Here is a 21,436-nt window from a genome sequence, read left to right on the forward strand (position 1 = left end):
AAGCTGTGTCAGCTGACTGGCGCTTTGATCAGCCTCCCAGAATACCGCTGATCAGCTGTTCTAGGTGGCAGAGATCGTTGCTGCCTCCTATCGCCCTTTGCCGTCGCTAGAACAGCTGATTTGTGTTATTCCGGGAGGCCAATCTAACCCCCCTTCTACCTTTTTTTTGGGGGGGGGGGGTGTCTTATAGATGTAAAATTAGGTATATACTGTTAAACCACCGCAGCTCAGTTGTTCATCCTAAATCAGTCAATTGTGGGCCTTTAAACATGCCAAGCAACAATTTAATACAAATATATATATGCCTTCCTTCTATAAATACTGGTGGTTGGAAGGCAGCTCAGGTCTCGCTGTGTTTGCCCTAGAACAAGGACAGAAACACCAGCCTGAAGATGACGAGTGGGACCTCGTCGAAACGTCGCCAGAAATTTCCAAATCCTACACGGGAAGAAACCCGAATATACCAAGACCATCATACCTGTACCCGTGAAAGTCTACGAAAACAAATATACATATACTCAGATTGTTCTGAGTATATGTGTATGTATGTATGTGTATGTATGTATGTATGTATGTATGTATGTATGTATGTATGTATGTATGTATGTATGTAGATTGTTCTGAGTTCGGGTTTCCCCCGTGTAATATTTTGCATGTCTATGCGACGTTTCGGTGAAATCACATTCACCATCATCAGGCTGAAGTTGTAAGCTTCGTGCTGCTGTAAATATAGTATGTATATATTTACAGCAGCACAAAGTTTACAACTTCAGCACAGGGCAAAACCCGAACTCAGAACAATCTACATACATATACCTGTGAAAATTTACGAAAACACACACACACACACACACACATATATATATATACGTAGTACTAGTCTCCCTTAATTTTCAAATTCAGCAAAAAAACATGTGACATATATATATACACATACATACATACATACATATATATACTCAGAGCAATCTACATACATATACCCGTGAAAATCTACAAAAAGAAATATATATATATGCATATGCGCACCCTAGCAGCTGTCATAACTATTTGCACAGGTTGTTTCTTTGAGAACAGAAGCCAAATTAAAATCCAGGATCATTTCCTTGCTGTAGATTTGAAATATATACATATATTAAACCCCTGCTTGCTTGGGAAATCCATCCTTCCCTTCCTCCTATGTCAAGCTTCAAATTTGACAGATTTGGAAGCATATTTGTCTATGTGTATACCGCTGCGAGTATTGGACTGGAACCCCAGGCCAATACCTCGATGGTGCTTAAACTCCACTGCTTTCTTGAATTCGGCTTCTAGGTTATGTTGTAGTTCTTGCTCGCTGGGCCTGTCCAGAGCCATCTTTGGTTTGTTAGCATTTGCTGGAGAACTCTGAGCTGGGTCTAAGCCTTTTTTAAATCCACCCAGGAGTCTGTGAAATTTGGTCTTTTCCTCCAGTGTTTCGAATGTTGCTGTGCTCCACTGGCCCAAACGATTGTCCTGGAAAACGAGAGAGAAAAGGTTTAGCAGACTCAATTCTCTTTAAAAGTTGAGAATATGTAGACCAGCGGTCCCCAAACTACGGCCCGCGGGCCACATGCGGCCCGCTGAGGCCATTTATCTGGCCCGCGGGTCTTTTCCAAGGCCGCACTGGTAAAGCAGTGAGATCGTCCCCCTCAATCTCATCTCACCCGAGGTAAAGCAAGGCTTGCCGAAAGCCGAGCTGGGCACAACACACACACATACACGCACACACCCGCCTCCTTCTCTTTGAGTTGCTAGCTCCTGTTTTCTGAATGGGGATTGAATGGGAGTCCGGGGTCAGAGGATGGAGGCTTGTCGGGTGAGTCCCCCGCAGGGAGAGAAGAGGGAGGGTGAAAGAGGGAAAAGAGAGAGAGAGAGAAGTGGAGAGAAAGAAAGGTGAAAAAGAAGGGGAAAAGCAAGGGAAAGAGAAGTGGAGAGGAAGGAAGGAGAGAGAGAAGGGAGGGAGGAAAGGAAGGAAGGGGGAGAAAGAAAGGGAGAAAGGGAGGGAGGGATCGAGTTTGAGTTTAGATTGCAAGGTGATCTAATTGGTCCGTCCTAGAGGTCAACCCTGACTGCTCTTTAGAAAGCCGACGGTGTTGGTAAACAGCTCAGGTGAAACTGACCAGACATGAATGTGCTTACCGATTCCTTAGCAATCTTGGTTTTGCCAGATTCCCGGTCAATCTCTTCTTGAAGCGCTTGCCGTCTCACCTGGAACAAGAAAGTATCGATTTGAGCAAACCCGCTGAGTAAACAGGGATGACAACACACCCCTGTTTAGGGCGACCCTCCATAAGTTGAAGAGAGATGGATCTCAACTCCCAGAATTCCCCAGCCACCTTTTGCTTTGCCGGCTGGTGTTCTGCCTGACTGGCTCAGGCAATGCGTAATAGTCCAAGGAAAAGAAATCAAACACACACGTGCTCTGCTAATCAGCAAACATGTATTAAATAAACAAAAAAGGGTTACTCAAAACAGTTCTTAGTGTCCAAAAACAATGGTAGTGCAAGGCTTACTTCAGCCGCATACAAAAACAAAGACAACCTGGAATGAGCAAGGACGTTTCAGGAGTCCTTTGGAATCTTTGAAGCAAACAGCAAGTCCCAGAGTTTTCACCTCCCACTTGTCTGAAAAAGCTGGGTTGAAAACTCCAACGGCACGGAACAGAAACTTCAGAGCAGGAACAGTTTGCCTTGGGCCGTTGTTCCCTTTTATACCTTTAGCCCTCATTAAGGGAACCACACCCAGCCCTCAGTATAAGAACCACACCCAGCCCAGGTGCTCCTATAATGACTTGTAATACTCCTTAAAGCGATCCCTTCTTTGCATAGCTCTTCGGCTACGCAGATCAATATATTGATCTGCAGAAGAATCCAGAGACGAAAGACTGTCTGAGGGACTGTATGTCAAATCCCTTGGGCTGTCTGCTGAATCCTGCGTCCCAGTGGCCTCGTCCTCCTGGCTGTCTGCCACGTCTTCCCGGCTGTCAGCCAGGCTTTCACATTCACTTTGTGCCGCGTCTCTCCCATTTGTGGGAGCAACAGCTGGCCCAGGCCCAAACACAAGAGCTGGGGAATTCTGGGAGTTAAAAGTCCGCATCTCTTCAAGTTGTCGAGATTGAGAAACACGGCTTTGGGAATATTTCTTTCTGATCCAAAATTAAAAGGCTTGCTTCTAAGAATTTCTTTTATCTCTGTGTGATGCCAGCACGCCACGCATTGATATTATTTATTTATTTTATTACTTAGATTTGTATGCCGCCCCTCTCCGAAGACTCGGGGCGGCTCACAACACGTGGAAACAAATCATAAATAATCTAACAAATTTAAAATTAAAAGATTTAAAAGACCCCATATACTAACAGACATACACACAAGCATACCATATATAAATTAAACATGCCCAGGGGGAGATGTTTCAGTTCCCCCATGCCTGACGGCAAAGGTGGGTTTTAAGGAGTTTACGGAAGGCAGGAAGAGTAGGGGCAGTTCTAATCTCCGGGGGGAGTTGGTTCCAGAGGGCCGGTGCCGCCAGAGAAGGCTCTTCCCCTGGGGCCCGCCAACCGACATTGTTTAGTTGACGGGACCCGGAGAAGGCCCACTCTGTGGGACCTGATCAGTCGCTGGGATTCATGCGGCAGGAGGCGGTCCTGGAGATATTCTGGTCCGATGCCATGAAGGGCTTTAAAGGTCATAACCAACACTTTGAATTGTGACCGGAAACTGATCGGCAACCAATGCAGACTGCGGAGTGATGGTGAAACATGGGCATACCTAGGGAAGCCCATGACTGCTCTCGCAGCTGCATTCTGCACGATCTGAAGTTTCCGAACACTTTTCAAAGGTAGCCCCATGTAGAGAGCTAAAAAATTATTTTTTTTAATTTTTTTAAAATAATTTTTTATTTACAAAAATAAATACAGTAAATACAATGACAATACAAGTGACAATACAAGGATCTCTGTGTAGGTAAATCTAAGGAAAGCTGTATTGGCGTTAACAGGTTACCCTCTGAGAATTAAAACAGCACTTGTGGAAGCAAAGCCAAGCAAGCCACACAATGTCTTCACACAGAGGTTCTCAAATCCTCCCGTGGCCTGATTCCCCAGTGCCAGCAGTCGCAGGCTAAACAGAAATTTCTCAGTAAAGAGGTTAGAGTAGGTTGAGTGTATTTATTTACCTACAACTGCACGGCTGGTTGCTCTAATGAATCTAGAAAGAAAGGAGAGGAGAAAGAGAAGAAAGGAGAGGAGAAAGGAGGAGAGGAAGGAAAGGGGAAAGAAGAAAATGAAAAGAAGAGAGGAAAGGAAAGGAGAGGAGAGGAGAAAGGAGGAGAGGAAGGAAAGGGGAAAGAAGAAAATGAAAAGAAAAGAGGAAAGGAAAGGAGGAGACGAAAGAAGAAAATGAAAAGAAGAGAGGAAAGGAGATGAGAGGAGAAAGGAGGAGAGGAAGGAAAGAGGAAAGGAAAGGGGAAAGAAGAAAATGAAAAGGAGAGGAAAGGAAAGAATTGAAAGAGGAAAGGAAAGGAGAGGACAGGAGAAAGGAGAGGAAGGAAAGGGGAAAGAAGAAAATGAAAAGAGAGGAAAGGAGATGAAAGGAGAGGAAGGAAAGAGGAAAGGAAAGAAGAAAAGGAAAGGAGGAGAGGAGAGAAAATGAAAAGAGGAAAGGAAAGGAGAAGAGGAGAGAAAAGGAAAGAAGAAAATGAAAGTAGAAGAAAGGAAAGAAGAAAATGCAAAGAGGAGAGGAAAGGAAAGGAGAGGAGAAAATGAAAAGGAAAGGAAAGAATTGAAAGAGGAAAGGAAAGGAGAGGAGAGGAGAAAGGAGGAGAGGAAGGAAAGGGGAAAGAAGAAAATGAAAAGAGGAACGGAGAAGAGGAAAGAAAAGGAAAGAAGAAAAGGAAAGCAGAGGAGAGGAAAGTAGAAGAAAGGAAAGAAGAAAATGCAAAGAGCAGAGGAAAGGGAAAAAGCAGAGGAAGAGAGGAAGGCAAAATAAAGGAGAGGAGAAAGGAAAGGGACTGATTTCCTTTGGAGACTTGGGAACATCCTCCTGCAGCCTTTCCCCAAATCCCCTTCCATACAAAATCCAAGATGGCTTGAACACTGGACATCCAGGTGGGTCAGATAAGCAGTTGGCGGCCACCCTGCCTCTCCTTTGCATCAAAAGCCGACCCTCATCTGACAAGATCCCAGGTTCGCCTGGTGCACCAGTTGCGGCCCTATTTGGACCGGGAGTCACTGCTCACAGTCACTCATGCCCTCATCACCTCGAGGCTCGACTACTGTAATGCTCTCTACATGGGGCTACCTTTGAAGAGTGTTCGGAAACTTCAGATCGTGCAGAATGCAGCTGCGAGAGCAATCATGGGCTTCCCCAGGTATGCCCATGTCACACCAACACCCCGCAATCTGCATTGGTTGCCGATCAGTTTCCGGTCACAATTCAAAGTGTTGGTTATGACCTATAAAGCCCTTCATGGCACCAGACCAGATTATCTCAGGGAACGCCTTCTGCCGCACGAATCCCAGCGACCAGTTAGGTCCCACAGAGTGGGTCTTCTCCGGGTCCTGTTGACTAAGCAATGTCGCCTGGCGGGACCCAGGGGAAGAGCCTTCTCTGTGGCGGCCCCAGCCCTCTGGAACCAACTCCCCCCAGAGATTAGAACGGCCCCCACCCTCCTTGCCTTTCGTAAACAACTTAAAACCCACCTCTGCCGCCAGGCATGGGGGAATTGAGATCCTCTTTCCCCCTAGGCCTTTACAATTCTATGCATGGTATGTATGTATCTATGTTTGGTTTTTATATTAATTGATTTTTAATCATCAATACCAAATTACCATTGTACACTGTTTTATTGTCTCTGTTAGCCGCCCCGAGTCTCTGGAGAGGGGCGGTATACAAATCCAATAAATAAATAAATAAATAATAAATAGACGCAAAATAAGAAAAACGGTTGTACCTTGTCTATGCTCACTTCATCGCAGTTCCCTTTTCGGAAGGCCACCAGTTTGACATCATTTTCTGCGAACTCTTTCTTTAAAAAAAGAAAAGAGACAATGCTGTGGAAACCTCTTCAGGGTTAGATATAGTAAAGTTAAGGAAAAAAAACCATTGCTGTAATTCTCCCCAACTACATGTCCCATGCGCCCTACTCAATGGGATCCAAATCCCGACTGGGCTGGTCTACTCTTTTTTTTGTTTGGAGGGATTTTTATTAGTTTTCAAATATATTTTAAAACAGAGAAATAAATACCAACAAAAGACAGAAAAAAGGAGAAACAACAATCAACAAAAAAAAAATTTGTGATATCAGCAAACATTCAGTATTTCTGCATTGCTACATCAGATACATCATTAGAATAGAATAGAATAGAATAGAATTTTATTGGCCAAGTGTGTTTGGACACACAAGGAATTTGTCTTGGTGCAGATGCTCTCAGCGTACATAAAATAAAATCCTATAATAATATACATATTAATTAATTACAGTAATGTTTGTATTATTTTGTACAATCACAAAGTCCCTATTCAAATCATTCATATTTTACATTCTTTATTTTACTAACCGTTATACAGTGATCCCTCGATTATCGCGGGGGTTACGTTCCAAAACCTCCCGCGATAATCGATTTTCCGCGGTATAGTGGTGCAGAAGTAAAAACACCATCTGCGCATGTGCGCCCTTTTTCCATGGCCGCGCATGCGCAGATGGTGGAGCCGGGGAGCGACGAAAGTGCAACTAATATTAGATAAACATCTATCTAAATAAATAAAATAAACATCTCGCCGCTCGTCCGTTCGCCCGCCCGCTCGCCGCTTGTCCTTTCGCCCGCTCGCCGCTCGCCCGCCCGCCCTTTCGCCCGCCCGCCGCTCGTCGTTTCGCCCGCCCGCCGCTCGTCCTTTCGCCCCGCCCGCCGCTCGTCCTTTTGCCCGCCCGCCGCTCGCCACTCGTCCTTTCGCACGAGAGAGGGAAAGTGAGAAAAAGAGAGAGAGCAAGAGGGGGAGAGATAGAGAAAGAGAGAGAAGGAAAGAAAGAAAGAGATGAGAAAGGAAGGAAGAGAGTGAGAGAGAGGAAGAAAGAGAGAGAGAGAAGAGTGGAAGGAAGAGAGAGAGAAATGATAGAAAAAAGGGGAGAAAAAAAAGAGAAATGAGAAAATGATTGAAGCAGAGAATGACAGGAGAGAAAGAGACAGAGAAGTGACTCTTGGTGATGACGTATGACGTCATCGGGTGGGAAAAACCGTGGTATAGCAAAAAAAACCGTGGAGTATTTTTTAATTAATATTTTTTGAAAAACCGTGGTATAGCGTTTCGCGAAAATCGAGACCGCGAAAATCGAGGGATCACTGTATATCTTTTGTGGTCTTTTCATTTCCCATCTGTGCCATTTTACCCATATTTCATGATAATCAGTATTATGGGCTGGTCTACTCTTAAGCAGCCCCTGAATTCCAAATGCTTTGGAACCATAAATAAGTTGCTAAATGCTTAAAAAGGACAACATTCAACAGCCAATTCTCTTCCTCTTCCTATTAAACTGCTCCGGGGGTGCAAGAACTGCGCAGAGCAATAAAAGGCCAAGAGGTATCATGGCCATCACACAAAAGCATTTCTCGGACCGCGCGGATAAAAATAAAAACTGGCCGAAGCTTTTCAGCCCTTCTAAATAAAAAAAAGGTTTGCTTCGGCGTATATTTCTGGAGGCGTTTGAAATGCCAACCTGAGCGTGAAATAGCTTGGCAGTATTAAGATGATTATTTGCAGCGCCCTGGGGAGATTCGAACGCAAAGGATGGAAATGCTCTTGATATCTGGGCTGGGATTAAGTTCTGGGGACCCCCTCCCCACAATTTATGTATTTATTATTTAAATTTATAAGCCCCCCAACTCCTTCTGGACTCTATAACCAGATGAATGTATTATCTCAAAGATTGATCGAACCAACTCCTGCAATTAACAACACAATCTTTAATGGGGAGCATAGCAACTTTAAAAACATTTTATTTATTTATTTATTTATTTATTCATTCATTCATTCATTCATTCATTTATTGGATTTGTATGCTGCCCCTCTCCGTGGACTCGGGGCAGCTAACAATACTGATAAAAACAGAATGTAAAAATCCAATACTAAAACAGCTAAAAACCCTTGTTATAAAACCAATCATACTTACAAACATACCATGCATAAATTGTAGAAGCCTAGGGGGAAAGAATATCTCAGTTCCCCCATGCCTGAAGGCAGAGGTGGGTTTTGGGGAGCTTACGAAAGGCAAGGAGGGGTGGGGGCTATTCTAATCTCTGGGGGGAGTTGGTTCCAGAGGGCCGGGGCCGCCACAGAGAAGGCTCTTCCCCTGTGGTCCCATCAAGCGACATTGTTTAGTTGACGGGACCCGGAGAAGACCCACTCTGTGGGACCTAACTGGTCGCTGGGATTCATGCGGCAGAAGGCGGTCCCTGAGATAAGTCTGGTCCGGTGCCATGAAGGGCTTTATAGGTCATAACCAACACTTTGAATTGTGACCGGAAACTGATCGGCAACCAATGCAGACTGCGGAGTGTTGGTGTAACATGGGCATATTTGGGGAAGCCCATGATTGCTCTCGCAGCTGCATTCTGCACGATCTGAAGTTTCTGAACACTTTTGAAAGGTAGCCCCATGTAGAGAGCGTTACAGTAGTCGAGCCTCGAGGTGATGCGGGCGTGAGTGACTGTGAGCAGTGACCTTATAAATTTATAAGCCCCCCAACTCCTTCCGGACTCTATAGCCAGATGCATGTATTATCTCAAAGACTGATCCAACCAACTCCTGCAATTAACAAGACAATCTTTAACGGGGAGCATAGCAACTTTTAAAAACCCTGTGGACTTCATTCCCAGAAACAGAGAAACATAGAAGATTGATGGCAGAAAAAGACCTCCTGGTCCATCTTGTCTGCCCTTATACTATTTCCTGTATTTTATCTTAGGGTGGATAGATGTTTATCCCAGGCCTGCTAGAAGTTTGTTCCAGGCATCTACTCCTCTTTCAGTAAAATAATATTTTCTCATGTTGCCTTTGATCTTTCCCCCAACTAACTTCAGATTGTGTCCCCTTGTTCTTGTGTTCACTTTCCTATTAAAAACACTTCCCTCCTGAAACATAGAAACATAGAAGACTGACGGCAGAAAAAGACCCCATGGTCCATCTAGTCTGCCCTTATACTATTTTCTGTATTTTATCTTAGGATGGATATATGTTTATCCCAGGCATGTTTAAATTCAGTTCCTGTGGATTTATCTACCACATCTGCTGGAAGTTTGTTCCAAGGATCTACTCCTCTTTCAGTAAAATAATATTTTCTCATGTTGCCTTTGATCTTTCCCCCAACTAACTTCAGATTGTGTCCCCTTGTTCTTGTGTTCACTTTCCTATTAAAAACACTTCCCTCCTGGACCTTATTTAACCCTTTGACATATTTAAATGTTTCGATCATGTCCCCCCCTTTTCCTTCTGTCCTCCAGACTATACAGATTGAGTTCATTAAGTCTTTCCTGATACGTTTTGTGCTTAAGACCTTCCACCATTTTTGTAGCCCGTCTTTGGACCCGTCCAACTTTATCAATCTCTTTTTGTAGGTGAGGTCTCCAGAACTGGACACAGTATTTCCAAATGTGGTCGCACCAGCGCTCTATACAGCAGGATTTATTAGAAATCTAATTATTAGAAATCTAATCAATCAATCAATCAATCAATCAATCACAATCTCCCTCTTCCTGCTTGTTATACCTCTAGCTATGCAGCCAAGCATCCTACTCGCTTTCCCTACCGCCTGACCGCACTGTTCACCCATTTTGAGACTGTCAGAAATCACTACCCCTAAATGCTGGCTGGGGAATTCTGGGAGCTGAATTCCACAAGTCTTAAAAGTTGCCAAAACATTGGAGACCCCGCGATTTAAGCTCTTTTGCTTAAGGGCTTCTGTTTTTTGGCATTCACGGCTGCTTAAAACTATGAAACAATTACTTCCCCAGCCTCTTTTCAAGACCACACGGGAAGCTGGAACGCAGACTTGGGAGGATTCCACTTTTCCGCCAGGATTATAGGATTTAAAAGCCTTCGCTTCCATAAACAATGGGAAATCTGCCCAACCCCACCAAAGGGTTAGGCTTGCAAAATTATTACCTGTCGTGGTTTTTTTCTCTCTACTAAGCTTTCTCAAACCACCAAAGTTCCTGAGATGGCAGCGGTGATTGTTTTGTGGTGGAATTGCAGTGGATAAAAGTCTGGCTTTAAAAAAAAAAAGCCAGGTATTGAAAGCAAAGGAATTTCTAAAGAATAAATCAGTGATTTTGGGGTTAGGGGGAGAACAGAAGCCATCTTCCAACCATGATTGGAGAGGGTTAATGACCAGGAATGTACCGCAAAGTGTCTCCTGCATCATGCATATGTTTTTCTTTGTGTTATTTTAGTAGCTTGTTTGGTTTTTTTAAAAAGAAAATCAAGCTTACCTTGACATTATGATCTGCACATGTAGCCCAGGAGGACCACAATACTGAAAGGGGAGAGCATTGTCTGGCTATCCTCTTATTATTTCATTTCATTTTATTGGATTTGTATGCCACCCCTCTCCGTAGACTCAGGGCAACAGTAATAAAAACAGAATGTAAAAATCCAATACTACAACAGTTAAAAACCCTTGTTATAAAACCAATCATACATACAAACATACCATGCATAAATTGTAGAAGCCTAGGGGGAAAGAATATCTCAGTTCCCCCATGCCTGACGGCAGAGGTGGGTTTTGAGGAGCTTACGCAAGGCAAGGAGGGTGGGGGCTATTCTAATCTCTGGGGGGAGTTGGTTCCAGAGGGTCGGGGCCGCCACAGAGAAGGCTCTTCCCCTGGGCCCCGCCAACTGACATTGTTTAGTTAAAGGAAACTTAACCCCCCCTCAAAAGATAAGGTGGATAAAAATCGATGATTAATTTTTTAAAAGAAAAAATCCAGTTTTTTTTAATTTGAAAAGAATTTTTCTTCGATTTTTATCAATTTCTTCCCCAATAAAATGCTTTTTCAATTTAAAACACATTCCTAATTTAGTTTATTCAGCATGAAATGAAGTTCAGTTATGCAGCACATTCTGCAATATTGGGACGGTCGAGGAGACGCTGGTGGGGCAGAGATGACAGCTGCTCTTTAAAAATGATGATTTAAATCGAGTTGATTTAAAGCGGGCTGTTTTTTACTAATGATTGAAATCATGGTTTAAATCAACTTGGATTTAAATCAAATCCACCCTGCCAAAAGAAAACCCAATTGTCCTTTTAATGGCTTTAACAAAATTTGACGTCCAGAAGTCCGAGATCCGTTCCCACCCAGCAGGGTCAGAATGTAAAAATGAATGTAAAAATGCCCCAGATCAGGGCACTTCACAGCTGGAATTGGTTCTACAGAGGCTACGGTTGGTAATGACCTATAAAGCCCTACATGGCATTGGACCGGAATACCTCCGAGACTGCACAAATCCCAGTGGCCGATAAGGTCCCACAGAGTTGGCCTTCTCTGGGTCCCGTCGACTAAACAATGTCGTCTGGCGGGACCCAGGGGAAGAGCCTTCTCTGTGGCGGCCCCGGCCCTCTGGAATCAACTCCCCCCGGAGATCAGAACTGCCCCCATCCTCCTTGTCTTTCGTAAATTGCTTAAGACCCACCTATATCGCCAGGCATGGGGGAATTGAGACATCTACTATATTTTCTCACATTACTTCTAATCTTTCCCCCAACTAACCTCAGATTGTGCCCCCTGAAACAAACAAACAAACAAACATGGCAAAGGTTGCAAGTTCAAGTCCCAGTGAGGGTCTGGCTAGCTGATGAGGCCAAAATAAGGCCGAAATAGATCTATCCTAGTCTCCCCTAATTTTCAAATTCAGCAAAAACATGTGACACACATACACATGTATATATATATGTGTGTGTCTGTGTATACACACACACACACACCACCAGCCCTCTCCATTCCAAATGTACCTTAGCTTCCTTTTCCTTCTTTATTTTCTTCCAGACATCTTGAGCGTTTTCAATTCCATCTTTCCTCCACTTTTCCTCCATCTCTTCTTTTTGGCGGCCTTCACATCTGTCCGTCTCATCCGTTGCCGCTTTGCGTTTCTTAGCTTTCTTCCTCTTTTCCTTCCCTCCTGCCGTTCCCAACTTCTTGGCCGAGATGTCTCGGCCAACTTCTGGCAGACGGCTTATCTTTCCAATCTTCCTCTTTTGAGCTTCCTTCTTTGCTGCTTTATCAACTTCCTTAAGGCTCTTGCGGACCGTCGGCTCTTTCTCAGACCCGCATGTCAATTGATCTCCACTTGTTACATCGCAGGGTTTTTCCTTGATCTTGGCTAAGCAGGGAAGAGAAGGACTTATTTTCTTCAATTTCTTCTTCTTCTTCTTGATGGTTCCGCTGTCTTTTTCTGATTTACAGGGCAAATCGTCCCATCGTTCCATAGGTCCATCCCTACTTTGGGCATCTTCGCGTCCGTAGCCAGCAATGTCCTTTTTCGAAACGTTCTCCGGGTCGCCCTCGTAGTGTTTCTTCTCGACGGCTTTCTGTTTATTCTTTTTTCGACGGGAAGATATTTTCTGACCACCGAGTTTCAGTTCCCTGGAGATCTCGTCCACAGGCTCTTCGCTATCACCGCTGTGTAAAAGCTCAAAGCTAGGGAGTTTTTTTTCTATCCGTTTCTCTTTTTTCTTCTTTTTCCTTTTCCCTGGCAATTCTTCATGATTCCTGCCGACTTCGAGAACAATCTTGCTGCACTTCGTACTCACGTGAAGGCCGGTTCCTGGCTGCCCTTCATCCCGCCCGTCCGAGTTTTGAATCTGTATGCAAAAAAGCTTTCGTTTTTTCTCCTTTTTGAGCGCCTTCTTTCTTTTCTTGGCCTCTCTTGACAGTTCTGAATCGGAGCTGCTTTCTATAATAACCACGGGAGAACTTGCCCCCGTTTCATTCTTTGGATCGGGTAGTCCTGAACTCGTTTCTTTGGCCAAGCGTTTTAGTTTCTTGGGCTTGGCTTCTTTGCCTAAATCTGAACAGCGTCTTTTGGGGCTGTCGATTATAATAACCTGGCCACAGTTAGGCTCTCCAGCTTTGTTTCTTTTCCTTGCTACTTGCTCAGGATTCTTCATATTTCGGAGAACTTCTCTGGAGGGGAGCAAAAAAATTCACAAAAGAGGTTTTAGGTTACAGGATTTATTATTTATTTATTTATTAATCAGATATTGTATGCCGCCCCTCTCCGCAGACTCGGGGCGGCTCACAACAATAAAAAGACAATGGAAACAAATCTAATATTAAAAATAATCTAAAAAACCCCAATTTAAAGAACCAATCATACATTATTATTATTATTATTATTATTATTATTATTATTATTAATTGGATTTGTATGCCGCCCCTCTCCGCAGACTCGGGGCGGCTAACAATGATAGAAAACAACATGTAACAATCCAATTTAATAAAACAACTAAAAACCCTTATTATAAAAACCAAACTTACAAACAAACATACCATACATAACTTGTAATGGCCTAGGGGAAAGAATATCCTAACTCCCCCATGCCTGGCGACAAAGTTGGGTCTTAAGTAATTTGCGAAAGACAAGGAGGGTGGGGGCTGTTCTAATCTCTGGGGGGAGTTGATTCCAGAGGGCCGGGGCCACCACAGAGAAGGCTCTTCCCCTGGGTCCCGCCAAACGACATTGTTTAGTTGACGGGCCAACTCTGTGGGACCTAACTGGTCGCTGGGATTCGTGCAGCAGAAGGCGGTCCCTGAGATAATCTGGTCCGGTGCCATGAAGGGCTTTATAGGTCATAACCAACACTTTGAATTGTGACCGGAAAACCGATCGGCAACCAATGCAGACTGCGGAGTGTTGGTGTGAAATGGGCATATTTGGGAAAGCCCATGATAGCTCTCGCAGCTGCATTCTGCACGATCTGAAGTTTCCGAACACTTTTCAAAGGTAGCCCCATGTAGAGAGCGTTACAGTAGTCAAGCCTCGAGGTGATGAGGGCATGAGTGACTGTGAGCAGTGACTCCCGGTCCAGATAGGGCCGCAACTGGTGCACCAGGCGAACCTGGGCAAACGCCCCCCTCGCCACAGCTGAAAGATGGTTCTCTAATGTAAGCTGTGGATCGAGGAGGACGCCCAAGTTGCGGACCCTCTCTGAGCTACTCAGTTGGCTGCCTAAGGAGAGGCTAGAACTTCTGGTGATTGAGCCAAAGTTACTCGCTGACTTTCCTGCCTAAGACAGTACTAGAACTCACCACCTCCTAATGGTTGCCCCAAAGTTATCCAGCTGGTTTTCCTCCCTTGGGATAGAAGTAAAACTCAGCATGTTGTAATGATTGGCCCAAAGCGATGCAGCTGGCTTTGCTGCCTATGACAGAACTCACCCTCTGGTAGTGGTTGAGGCAAAACTACCTAGTTGGGTTTGTTGCCTAAGGAGAAAGTAGTGTTTGGGCCAAGTACTGCTGGTGTTTGGGCCAAAGTCAGTTGCTGGCTTTCATGCCACAGACAGACAAACCTACCTATTTAGGCTTCTATGCTGCCCAATTGAGACTTCTATGCTGCCCAATCCAGACAGACAGGCCTACCAACCTATTTAGATTTCTATGCCACCCAATCCTGTAGGAACTAGAACTCACCAGCTCCTACTGGTTGGTCCAAAGTTATCCAGCTGGCTTTCCTGCCTGGGACAGAACTAGAAGTCCCCATCTCCTAGTGCAGTGTTTCCCAACCGGTGTGCCGCGGCACACTGGTGTGCCGCGAGACATGGTCAGGTGTGCCGCGAAGAAATAAGCTCAGCTTCTGGTCTCGCAACTTTTTGCAAAGAGAAAAAAGTTGTGAGACCGGAAGCTGAGTTTGCTTCTTTGTGCCTTCCAAGTTTTCCAGCAGCTGCGGCGCCCCGCCCGGCTGGAGCTTCCCTGTCAGCAGGTGAGCTTTGGGGCTTGGTGGGAGGGCAGCGGCAGCGGGAGGGCGGCGCGCAGGGGGAGGGTGATGGCGGCGGCAGCGGGCAGGAGCCATGCCGTGGGGTGGTGGCAGGGTGGTCCCTCTCTCTCTCCCCCTCTCTTGCTTTCTCTTTCTCTCCCCCCCTCTCTCCCTCTCTCTTTCTCCCAGTAGCCGTGGGGTGACGTCAGGGTGATCAGCTGTGAGGCGGAGCTCCGGAACAGAGGAACAGAGGCACCGACGACGGCGGCTGGAAATGCTGGAATTGCGTGGCTCGCACTTGCCTGCTGGCTGGACCAGGACGGAGGCTCAAGCCCCACGTCCATGCCCAGCGCAACGCCAGAAATGTAGGGCATCTAGCCACCGCCGTCTGTGCCTCCATTCTGGAGCTCCGCCTCAAGCCGTCGCCCCACGGCTACTGGGAGAAAGAGAGAGGGGGAGAGGGGGGAGAGAAAGAGAAAGCAAGAGAGGGAGAGAGAGGAAGAGAGAGGAAGAGAGGGGGGAGAAAGAGAGAGAAAGAGATAGCAAGAGAGGGAGAGAGAGAAAGAGAGAGGGAGAGAGGGGGGAAAGAAAGAAAGAGAGAGATAGCAAGAGAGGTAGAGAAAGAAAGAGAGAGGAAGAGAGGGGGGATAGAAAGAGAGAGAAAGAGATAGCAAGAGAGGGGGGGGAAGAAAGAGAGAGAAAGATATAGTAAGAGAGGGGGAGAGAGAAAGAGAGGGAGAGAGGGGGGAGAGAAAGAGAGAAAGAGATAGCAAGAGAGGTAGAGAGAAAAAGAGAGAGGAAGAGAGGGGGGATAGAAAGAGAGAAAGAGATAGCAAGAGAGGGAGAGAGAGAAAGAGAGGGAGAGAGGGGGGAGAGAAAGAGAGAGAAAGAGATAGCAAGAGAGGGAGAGAGAGAAAGAGAGAGGAAGAGAGGGGGGATAGAAAGAGAAAGAGATAGCAAGAGAGGGAGAGAGAGAGGGAGAGAGGGAGAGAGGGGGGAGAGAAAGAGATAGCAAGAGAGGGAGAGAGAGAGGGAGAGAGGGGGGAGAGAGAGAAAGAGATAGCAAGAGAGGGAGAGAGAGAAAGAGAGAGGGAGAGAGGGGGGAGAGAAAGAAGGAGAGAGAGAGGGGGTAGAGAAAGAGAGAAAGCAAAAGAGAGAGAGAGAAAGAGAGATAGCAAGAGAGGGAGAGAGGGGGGAGAGAAAGAGAGAAAGCAAAAGAGAGAGAAAGAGAGATAGCAAGAGAGAGAAAGAGAGGGGGAAGAGAGAAAGAGAGAAACAGCAAGAGAGAGAAAGCAAGAGAGAGAGAGAAAGAGGGGGGAAGGAGGGTGAGGGAAAGACAGAGAGAGGGAAGGAGGGAGAGAGAAGGAGGGCAAAAGAGAGAGGAAGGAAGGGAGAAACAAAGAGATGGAGAGAGAGGGGAAAGAAAGAGGAGGGAAGGGAGAGAGAGGGAGAGAGAGGGAGAGAGAAAGAGGGAGAGAGAAAAATAGAGCGAAAGGGAGGAAGAAAGATATTTTTTGTCCAAACTTTTTTTTACAACCCCCCCCCCCCGCGCTCAATGTTCCCCAGGATTTTGTAAATGTGAATAATGTGCCGCGGCTGAAAAAAGGTTGGGAAACACTGTCCTAGTGGTTGGTCCAAGGTTATCAGGCTGGTTTTCCTGCCTAAGACAAAACTAGAACTCCCCATCTCCTAATAGTTGGCCCAAAGTTACCCAGTTGGCTTTTCTGCCTAAGGAGACACTAGAACTCCTGGTGATTGGCCCAAAGTCACTTGGTTGGCTTTCCTGCCTAGGGCAGAACTAGAGCTAACCATCTCCTAATGGTCGGCCCAAAGTTACCCAGTTGGGTTTCCTGCCTGAGACAGGACTAGAACTCCCCATCTCCTAGTTATGGCCAAATCACCCAAACAGCTTTCACGCCTCAAGTGGGGACTAGAACTCACCAGTCTCCTGGTTTCCAACCTGCCCCAGAAAACAACTGTTTTACAAGCCTTGCAAAAATAATAATAATAATACACGCCTTTGCAAAAGATGCATTCAACGGAGGGGAGCTGCGCAGGGTCGTTTTCACCTGTCCCCGCCATTGTACCGGTGGATTGCCTCGGTTGGGAATCCAGAGGCACTCTGCACAAGCCCCGGGGCACTCCCGCCCCCAGCAGCCTTGCATCATTCCTGCAAGTAAAATACCCGGGGGGGGCCTTTCCCCAACGTGACTCCCACGTAACCCCCCCCTCGGAAAACCCCCCACTTCCCACGCTCACCTCTCGCCCTCTGGCCACGCGGTGCACCCTCCACTTCCTCTCCCGCCAGGGGAGGCGGGGGAGGGGGGAAGAGAGAGAGAGAGAACGAGACAGAGAGAGAAAGAGCGCCACGCTTCCCGGCTCGACCCGGAAGTGAAAAAACGGCGCGAGACCCCGTCGCCTAGAGACGCGGCTTCCCGTCGCCTAGCAACGGCTTCATCGCTCGCGCCTTTCCACATGGCTACCGCCGTCGCTGAGGAGGCTCCGCTGCGGGGCCTCTGGGAGCAAATTTGCGCAGGTGGGGAGGTGGAAGTCTCTAGCCCGGGGGGGGGGGAGAAGGCACACTTTGGGAAGACTTAGGGGTGGGGGGGGGAACGGGGGGGGGGAGAAAATATCCCAAATTCTTAATGGGGTGGGGATGGGGAGTGAGGAGTTTTTTTGACTTAAGCAGGGGTAGGGAAAGTTGGCTCTTGTATGACTTGTGAACTTCAACTCCCAGAATTCCTGAGCCAATCATGCTAGCTCAGGCATTCTGGGAGTTGAAGTCCTCATGTCATAGAAGAGCCAACTTTGCCTACCCCTGGAAGGATGCTGGATGCAGGATTGTGGATGGCCGGCAGATGGCGGCAGAGAGACTGGAGGGAAAGTTTGCAGGGCTTTTGCTGAGCTTGCAAAGCTTTTTCCCAGCCCAGCTGGAACCTCCAAAAACGGTGTGAGCAGTGAAGGGCTGCAATTTTTTTTACTACCGCACTATGGGCGTGGCTTATTTTGTGGGTGTGGCCTGTTAGCCATGTGACCAGGTGGGAGTGGCTTGACGACCATGTGATGGAGACATGTGACTGGCTTAAAGGTGGCCAATTTGATGTCAGTCAGGTCAAGGGTTTGGGTTAGGGTGCCTGGCCTCTCCTCACCTCAAAGGGATGCAACTTCCCTCTCTATTTACTATTACTGAACATCCAAACTATACTATAGTGGTTCCTCTACTTAAGACCGCCTCTACTTATGAACTTTCCTAGATAAGAACCGGGTGTTCAAGATTTTCTTGCCTCTTCTCAAGAACCATTTTCCACTTACAAACCTGAGCCTCCAAAACTGTAACCAGAAAAAGCAGGGAGAAGCCTCCGCGGGGCCACTCTAGGAATCTTCTGGGAGGAAACAGGGCCAGAAAAGGCGGGGAGAAGCCTCTATGGGGCCTTTCTAAGAATCTTCTGGGAGGAAACAGGGCCAGAAAAGGCGAGGAGAAGCCTCTATGGGGCCTCTCTAGGCATCTCCTGGGAGGAAACAGGGCGTCCACCCTCCCTGTGGTTTCCCCAATTGCACACATTATTTTCTTTTACATTGATTCCTATAGGGAAAATTGCTTATTTTCTTTTCTACTTAAGAACTTGGTCCCGGAACGAATTAGCTTCGTAAGTAGAGGTACCACTGTATTTAATTCTCTGTATACATGCCATATATGTGCATACATATTACACCCAGGCACAGAAACATATACATCTTCTACTATTTAAACTGTATGTTCATGTTTGGGGAATTCTAGGAGTTGAAATCCCACAATCCCACATGCCTTTCAATTAGCCAAGTTTGAAAAATATTGCATTAAGTATGTGTGCTTGCCAATGTTGATAATATACACCAGAACAGATTAGCAGGGTGTTCAGCAAACCTGGAAAACAGGGAAATCAGGGAATTAGGGAAATTGGCAGTTCGGGAAATATCAGGGAATTATCAGGGAATTCGTTAAAAAAAAAGGGAATAAATCAGGGGGGAAAACCCCAAACTATTAAAATGTTTAAAAGTCAGGGGAAAATCATGTAAAAAAACCCAGACTGCGCTGCCTGGCAGAGTCAAGCAAAAATGAGCATAACTGTGGCAACAACTTGCTTCTTCAGCTACCAATATTTCTCCATGGCTTAGCTGTTTGGTATGATGTCATCTACGACTGCACCTTAACTAAATTGCAATTTTTAGGGAAATATCAGGGAATTTCAAAATGCTTTCCCCCTGGACACCCTGGATTAGATTTGATTAATGCCTCGAAGTGAGTCTTGAGTTACCAGAAATTGCATGTATTTTAGCCTTATTTGAATAAATTGGTTTTCTATTCTTTTCCTTTTAACATAATAACATCACTTCTCTTTAAAAAGCGCAACCAGGAAAAAAATACATTTTTCCTCTCTTCTTTCTAATCTATAAATAAATCTTTTAAAAGGCAGGTCATCCTAATTTAGCCAGAAAAATCCTTTAAGAACTTCCAGAAATGGCAACGAATTAAAAATCTTGATCTTTCATCCTGCAAATAAAGAGTTCCACGAATTAATTTTGTATCCTTTTCTTTTTGTCCTTTTCATTTTCTCTCCCGCTTTCTTGGAAACAAACAAAAGAATTTGAAGCCCAACAGCCTGTCCATCCGGATCATTTGGAAAAGAAAGTGGTACCTCCTCCACCAGCCTTACAGGTAAGAAAGAAAGAAAAAAATCCAAATAGTGCTTCTCTTCAGTGTCTTTAAAAAATAATAATTCTGGAACTCTTTTTATGCTCTTTCTAAAAAAACAAGAAGATAAATAGTCCACACAACGTTGCCAAAAGATTGTTATTATAGTTACACATAGAATGGTACATAGAACCTCTGAAAAATTACAGCCTTTGAGTTATTTTAATTTCAGGCGGGGTGGGGGGGGGGCTGTCGTACAAGCAAGATGTGATAATATTTATTTATTTATTTATTGGATTTGTATGCCGCCCCTCTCCGGAGACTCGTAGCGGCTAACAGCAACAATAAAACAGTGTACAATAGTAATCTAATATTAAAAACGATTAAAAACCCATTAATGTAAAAACCAAACATACATACATACCATGCATAGAATTGTAAAGGCCTAGAGGGAAAGAGGATCTCAATTCCCCCATGCCTGACGGCCGAGGTGGGTTTTAAGTAGCTTACGAAAGGCAAGGAGGGTGGGGGCAATTCTAATCTCTGGGGGGAGTTGGTTCCAGAGGGCCGGGGCCACCACAGAGAAGGCTCTTCCCCTGGGTCCTGCCAAGCGGCATTGTTTAGTTGACGTGACCCGGAGAAGATCTACTCTATGGGACCTAACTGGTCGCTGGGATTCATGCAGCAGAAGGCGGTCCCTGAGTCTTCGGAGAGGGGCGGCATACAAATCCAAATAATAAATAAATAAATAAATAAATAATCTGGTCCGGTGCCCTGAAGGGCTTTATAGGTCATAACCAACACTTTGAATTGTGATCGGAAACTGATCGGCAACCAATGCAGACTGCGGAGTGTTGGTGTAACATGGGCATATTTGGGAAAGCCCATGATTGCTCTCGCAGCTGCATTCTGCACGATCTGAAGTTTCCGAACACTTTTCAAAGGTCGCCCCATGTAGAGAGCGTTGCAGTAATCGAACCTCGAGGTGATGAGGGCATGAGTGACTGTGAGCACTGACTCCCGATCCAAGTAGGGTCGCAACTGGTGCACAAGGCGAACCTGGGCGAACACTCCCCTCGCCACAGTTGAAAGATGTTTCTCTAATGTCTGTGGATCGAGGAGGACGCCCAAGTTGCGAATCTGGGAATAGCTGGGGAATCCTGGGATCTTTAAGTCCACAAGTCTTAAAGTAGACAAGAACGCCTCCCCCACCCTGCCTGGAAATGTCTGTCAAAGAGGTTGGCCTCATGGGTGTCTGTCATCCAAATTGGGAGTCCTGACATGTGTCTTTTCCAAACCCAAATGTCTTACTGGGCTTTGTCCTGAGCTTCGGAGCTATTCAGCTGAAGTCTGGTCAAAAACACACACACACAAATATACATACATCATTTTCTCCAGCTTTGCCTGGAGATGCCAGAAGCTGAATTTAGATATTTTTGCTTGCGTATCTGCCACAGAGGGCCAGCCCTTCCCTGTTTAGCAATTCTCATTTTGCATCTTGCACATTATACATCTTAATATGAACTGACAGGCTCGGTTCATAGCAGCCAGCTTCGTCCTTAGGAATCAACCCTGTTTTTTATTTTATTTATATTTATTTATTTTGTCAAGTACCTATTCGTAATATACATAGATATGACATTTATTTATTTTATTTTATTTTATTTATTTATTTATTTATTTATTCATTTGTCCAATACACAAATACATAGGAAGAAAAACAGACATGTAGTAATATATATAAAGTTTAAAAGTGAACTTAGAGGAGAGGATATATAAA

General features: G+C 45.5%; 2 protein-coding genes across 7 annotated transcripts in view; one reads left to right on the forward strand and one right to left on the reverse strand.

Moving 5' to 3' along the window:
- Nucleotides 1-1,112: 1,112 nt before the first annotated feature.
- KNOP1 (lysine rich nucleolar protein 1) lies at nucleotides 1,113-17,351 on the reverse strand. Its single transcript, XM_070761158.1, has 5 exons — nucleotides 17,244-17,351; nucleotides 12,025-13,195; nucleotides 5,974-6,048; nucleotides 2,161-2,229; nucleotides 1,113-1,494 (listed from the first exon to the last, which is right to left on the reverse strand). The coding sequence occupies exons 2-5, from the start codon at nucleotides 13,177-13,179 to the stop codon at nucleotides 1,183-1,185; spliced, it is 1,611 nt and encodes a 536-aa protein (XP_070617259.1). The 5' UTR covers nucleotides 13,180-13,195; nucleotides 17,244-17,351; the 3' UTR covers nucleotides 1,113-1,182.
- A 90-nt stretch (nucleotides 17,352-17,441) lies between these two features.
- IQCK (IQ motif containing K) overlaps nucleotides 17,442-21,436 on the forward strand; it is a 163,754-nt gene continuing 159,759 nt past the window's right edge. For all 6 annotated transcript variants that reach the window (XM_070761171.1, XM_070761173.1, XM_070761170.1 and 3 more), the window contains exons 1-2: nucleotides 17,442-17,520; nucleotides 19,607-19,680. In XM_070761171.1, coding sequence (XP_070617272.1) covers nucleotides 17,460-17,520; nucleotides 19,607-19,680 — 135 coding nt within the window. In that variant the 5' untranslated portion in view covers nucleotides 17,442-17,459. The remainder of the gene's footprint in view (nucleotides 17,521-19,606; nucleotides 19,681-21,436) is intronic.

The sequence above is a fragment of the Erythrolamprus reginae genome, chromosome 9, assembly GCF_031021105.1.
Source record: "Erythrolamprus reginae isolate rEryReg1 chromosome 9, rEryReg1.hap1, whole genome shotgun sequence".
NCBI classification, from domain to species: domain Eukaryota; kingdom Metazoa; phylum Chordata; class Lepidosauria; order Squamata; family Dipsadidae; genus Erythrolamprus; species Erythrolamprus reginae.

Excerpts from the sequence above, each read along its gene's own strand:
- KNOP1 (XM_070761158.1), bottom strand. The coding sequence starts at position 13,179 with ATGAAGAATCCTGAGCAAGTAGCAAGGAAAAGAAACAAAGCTGGAGAG. Across the intron at positions 6,049-12,024 it reads AGAAGGAAAAGGAAGCTAAG|AAAGAGTTCGCAGAAAATGA; the intron begins GTACATTTGGAA and ends CTTTTTTTAAAG. Across the intron at positions 1,495-2,160 it reads CCAAGATTGCTAAGGAATCG|GACAATCGTTTGGGCCAGTG; the intron begins GTAAGCACATTC and ends CTCGTTTTCCAG.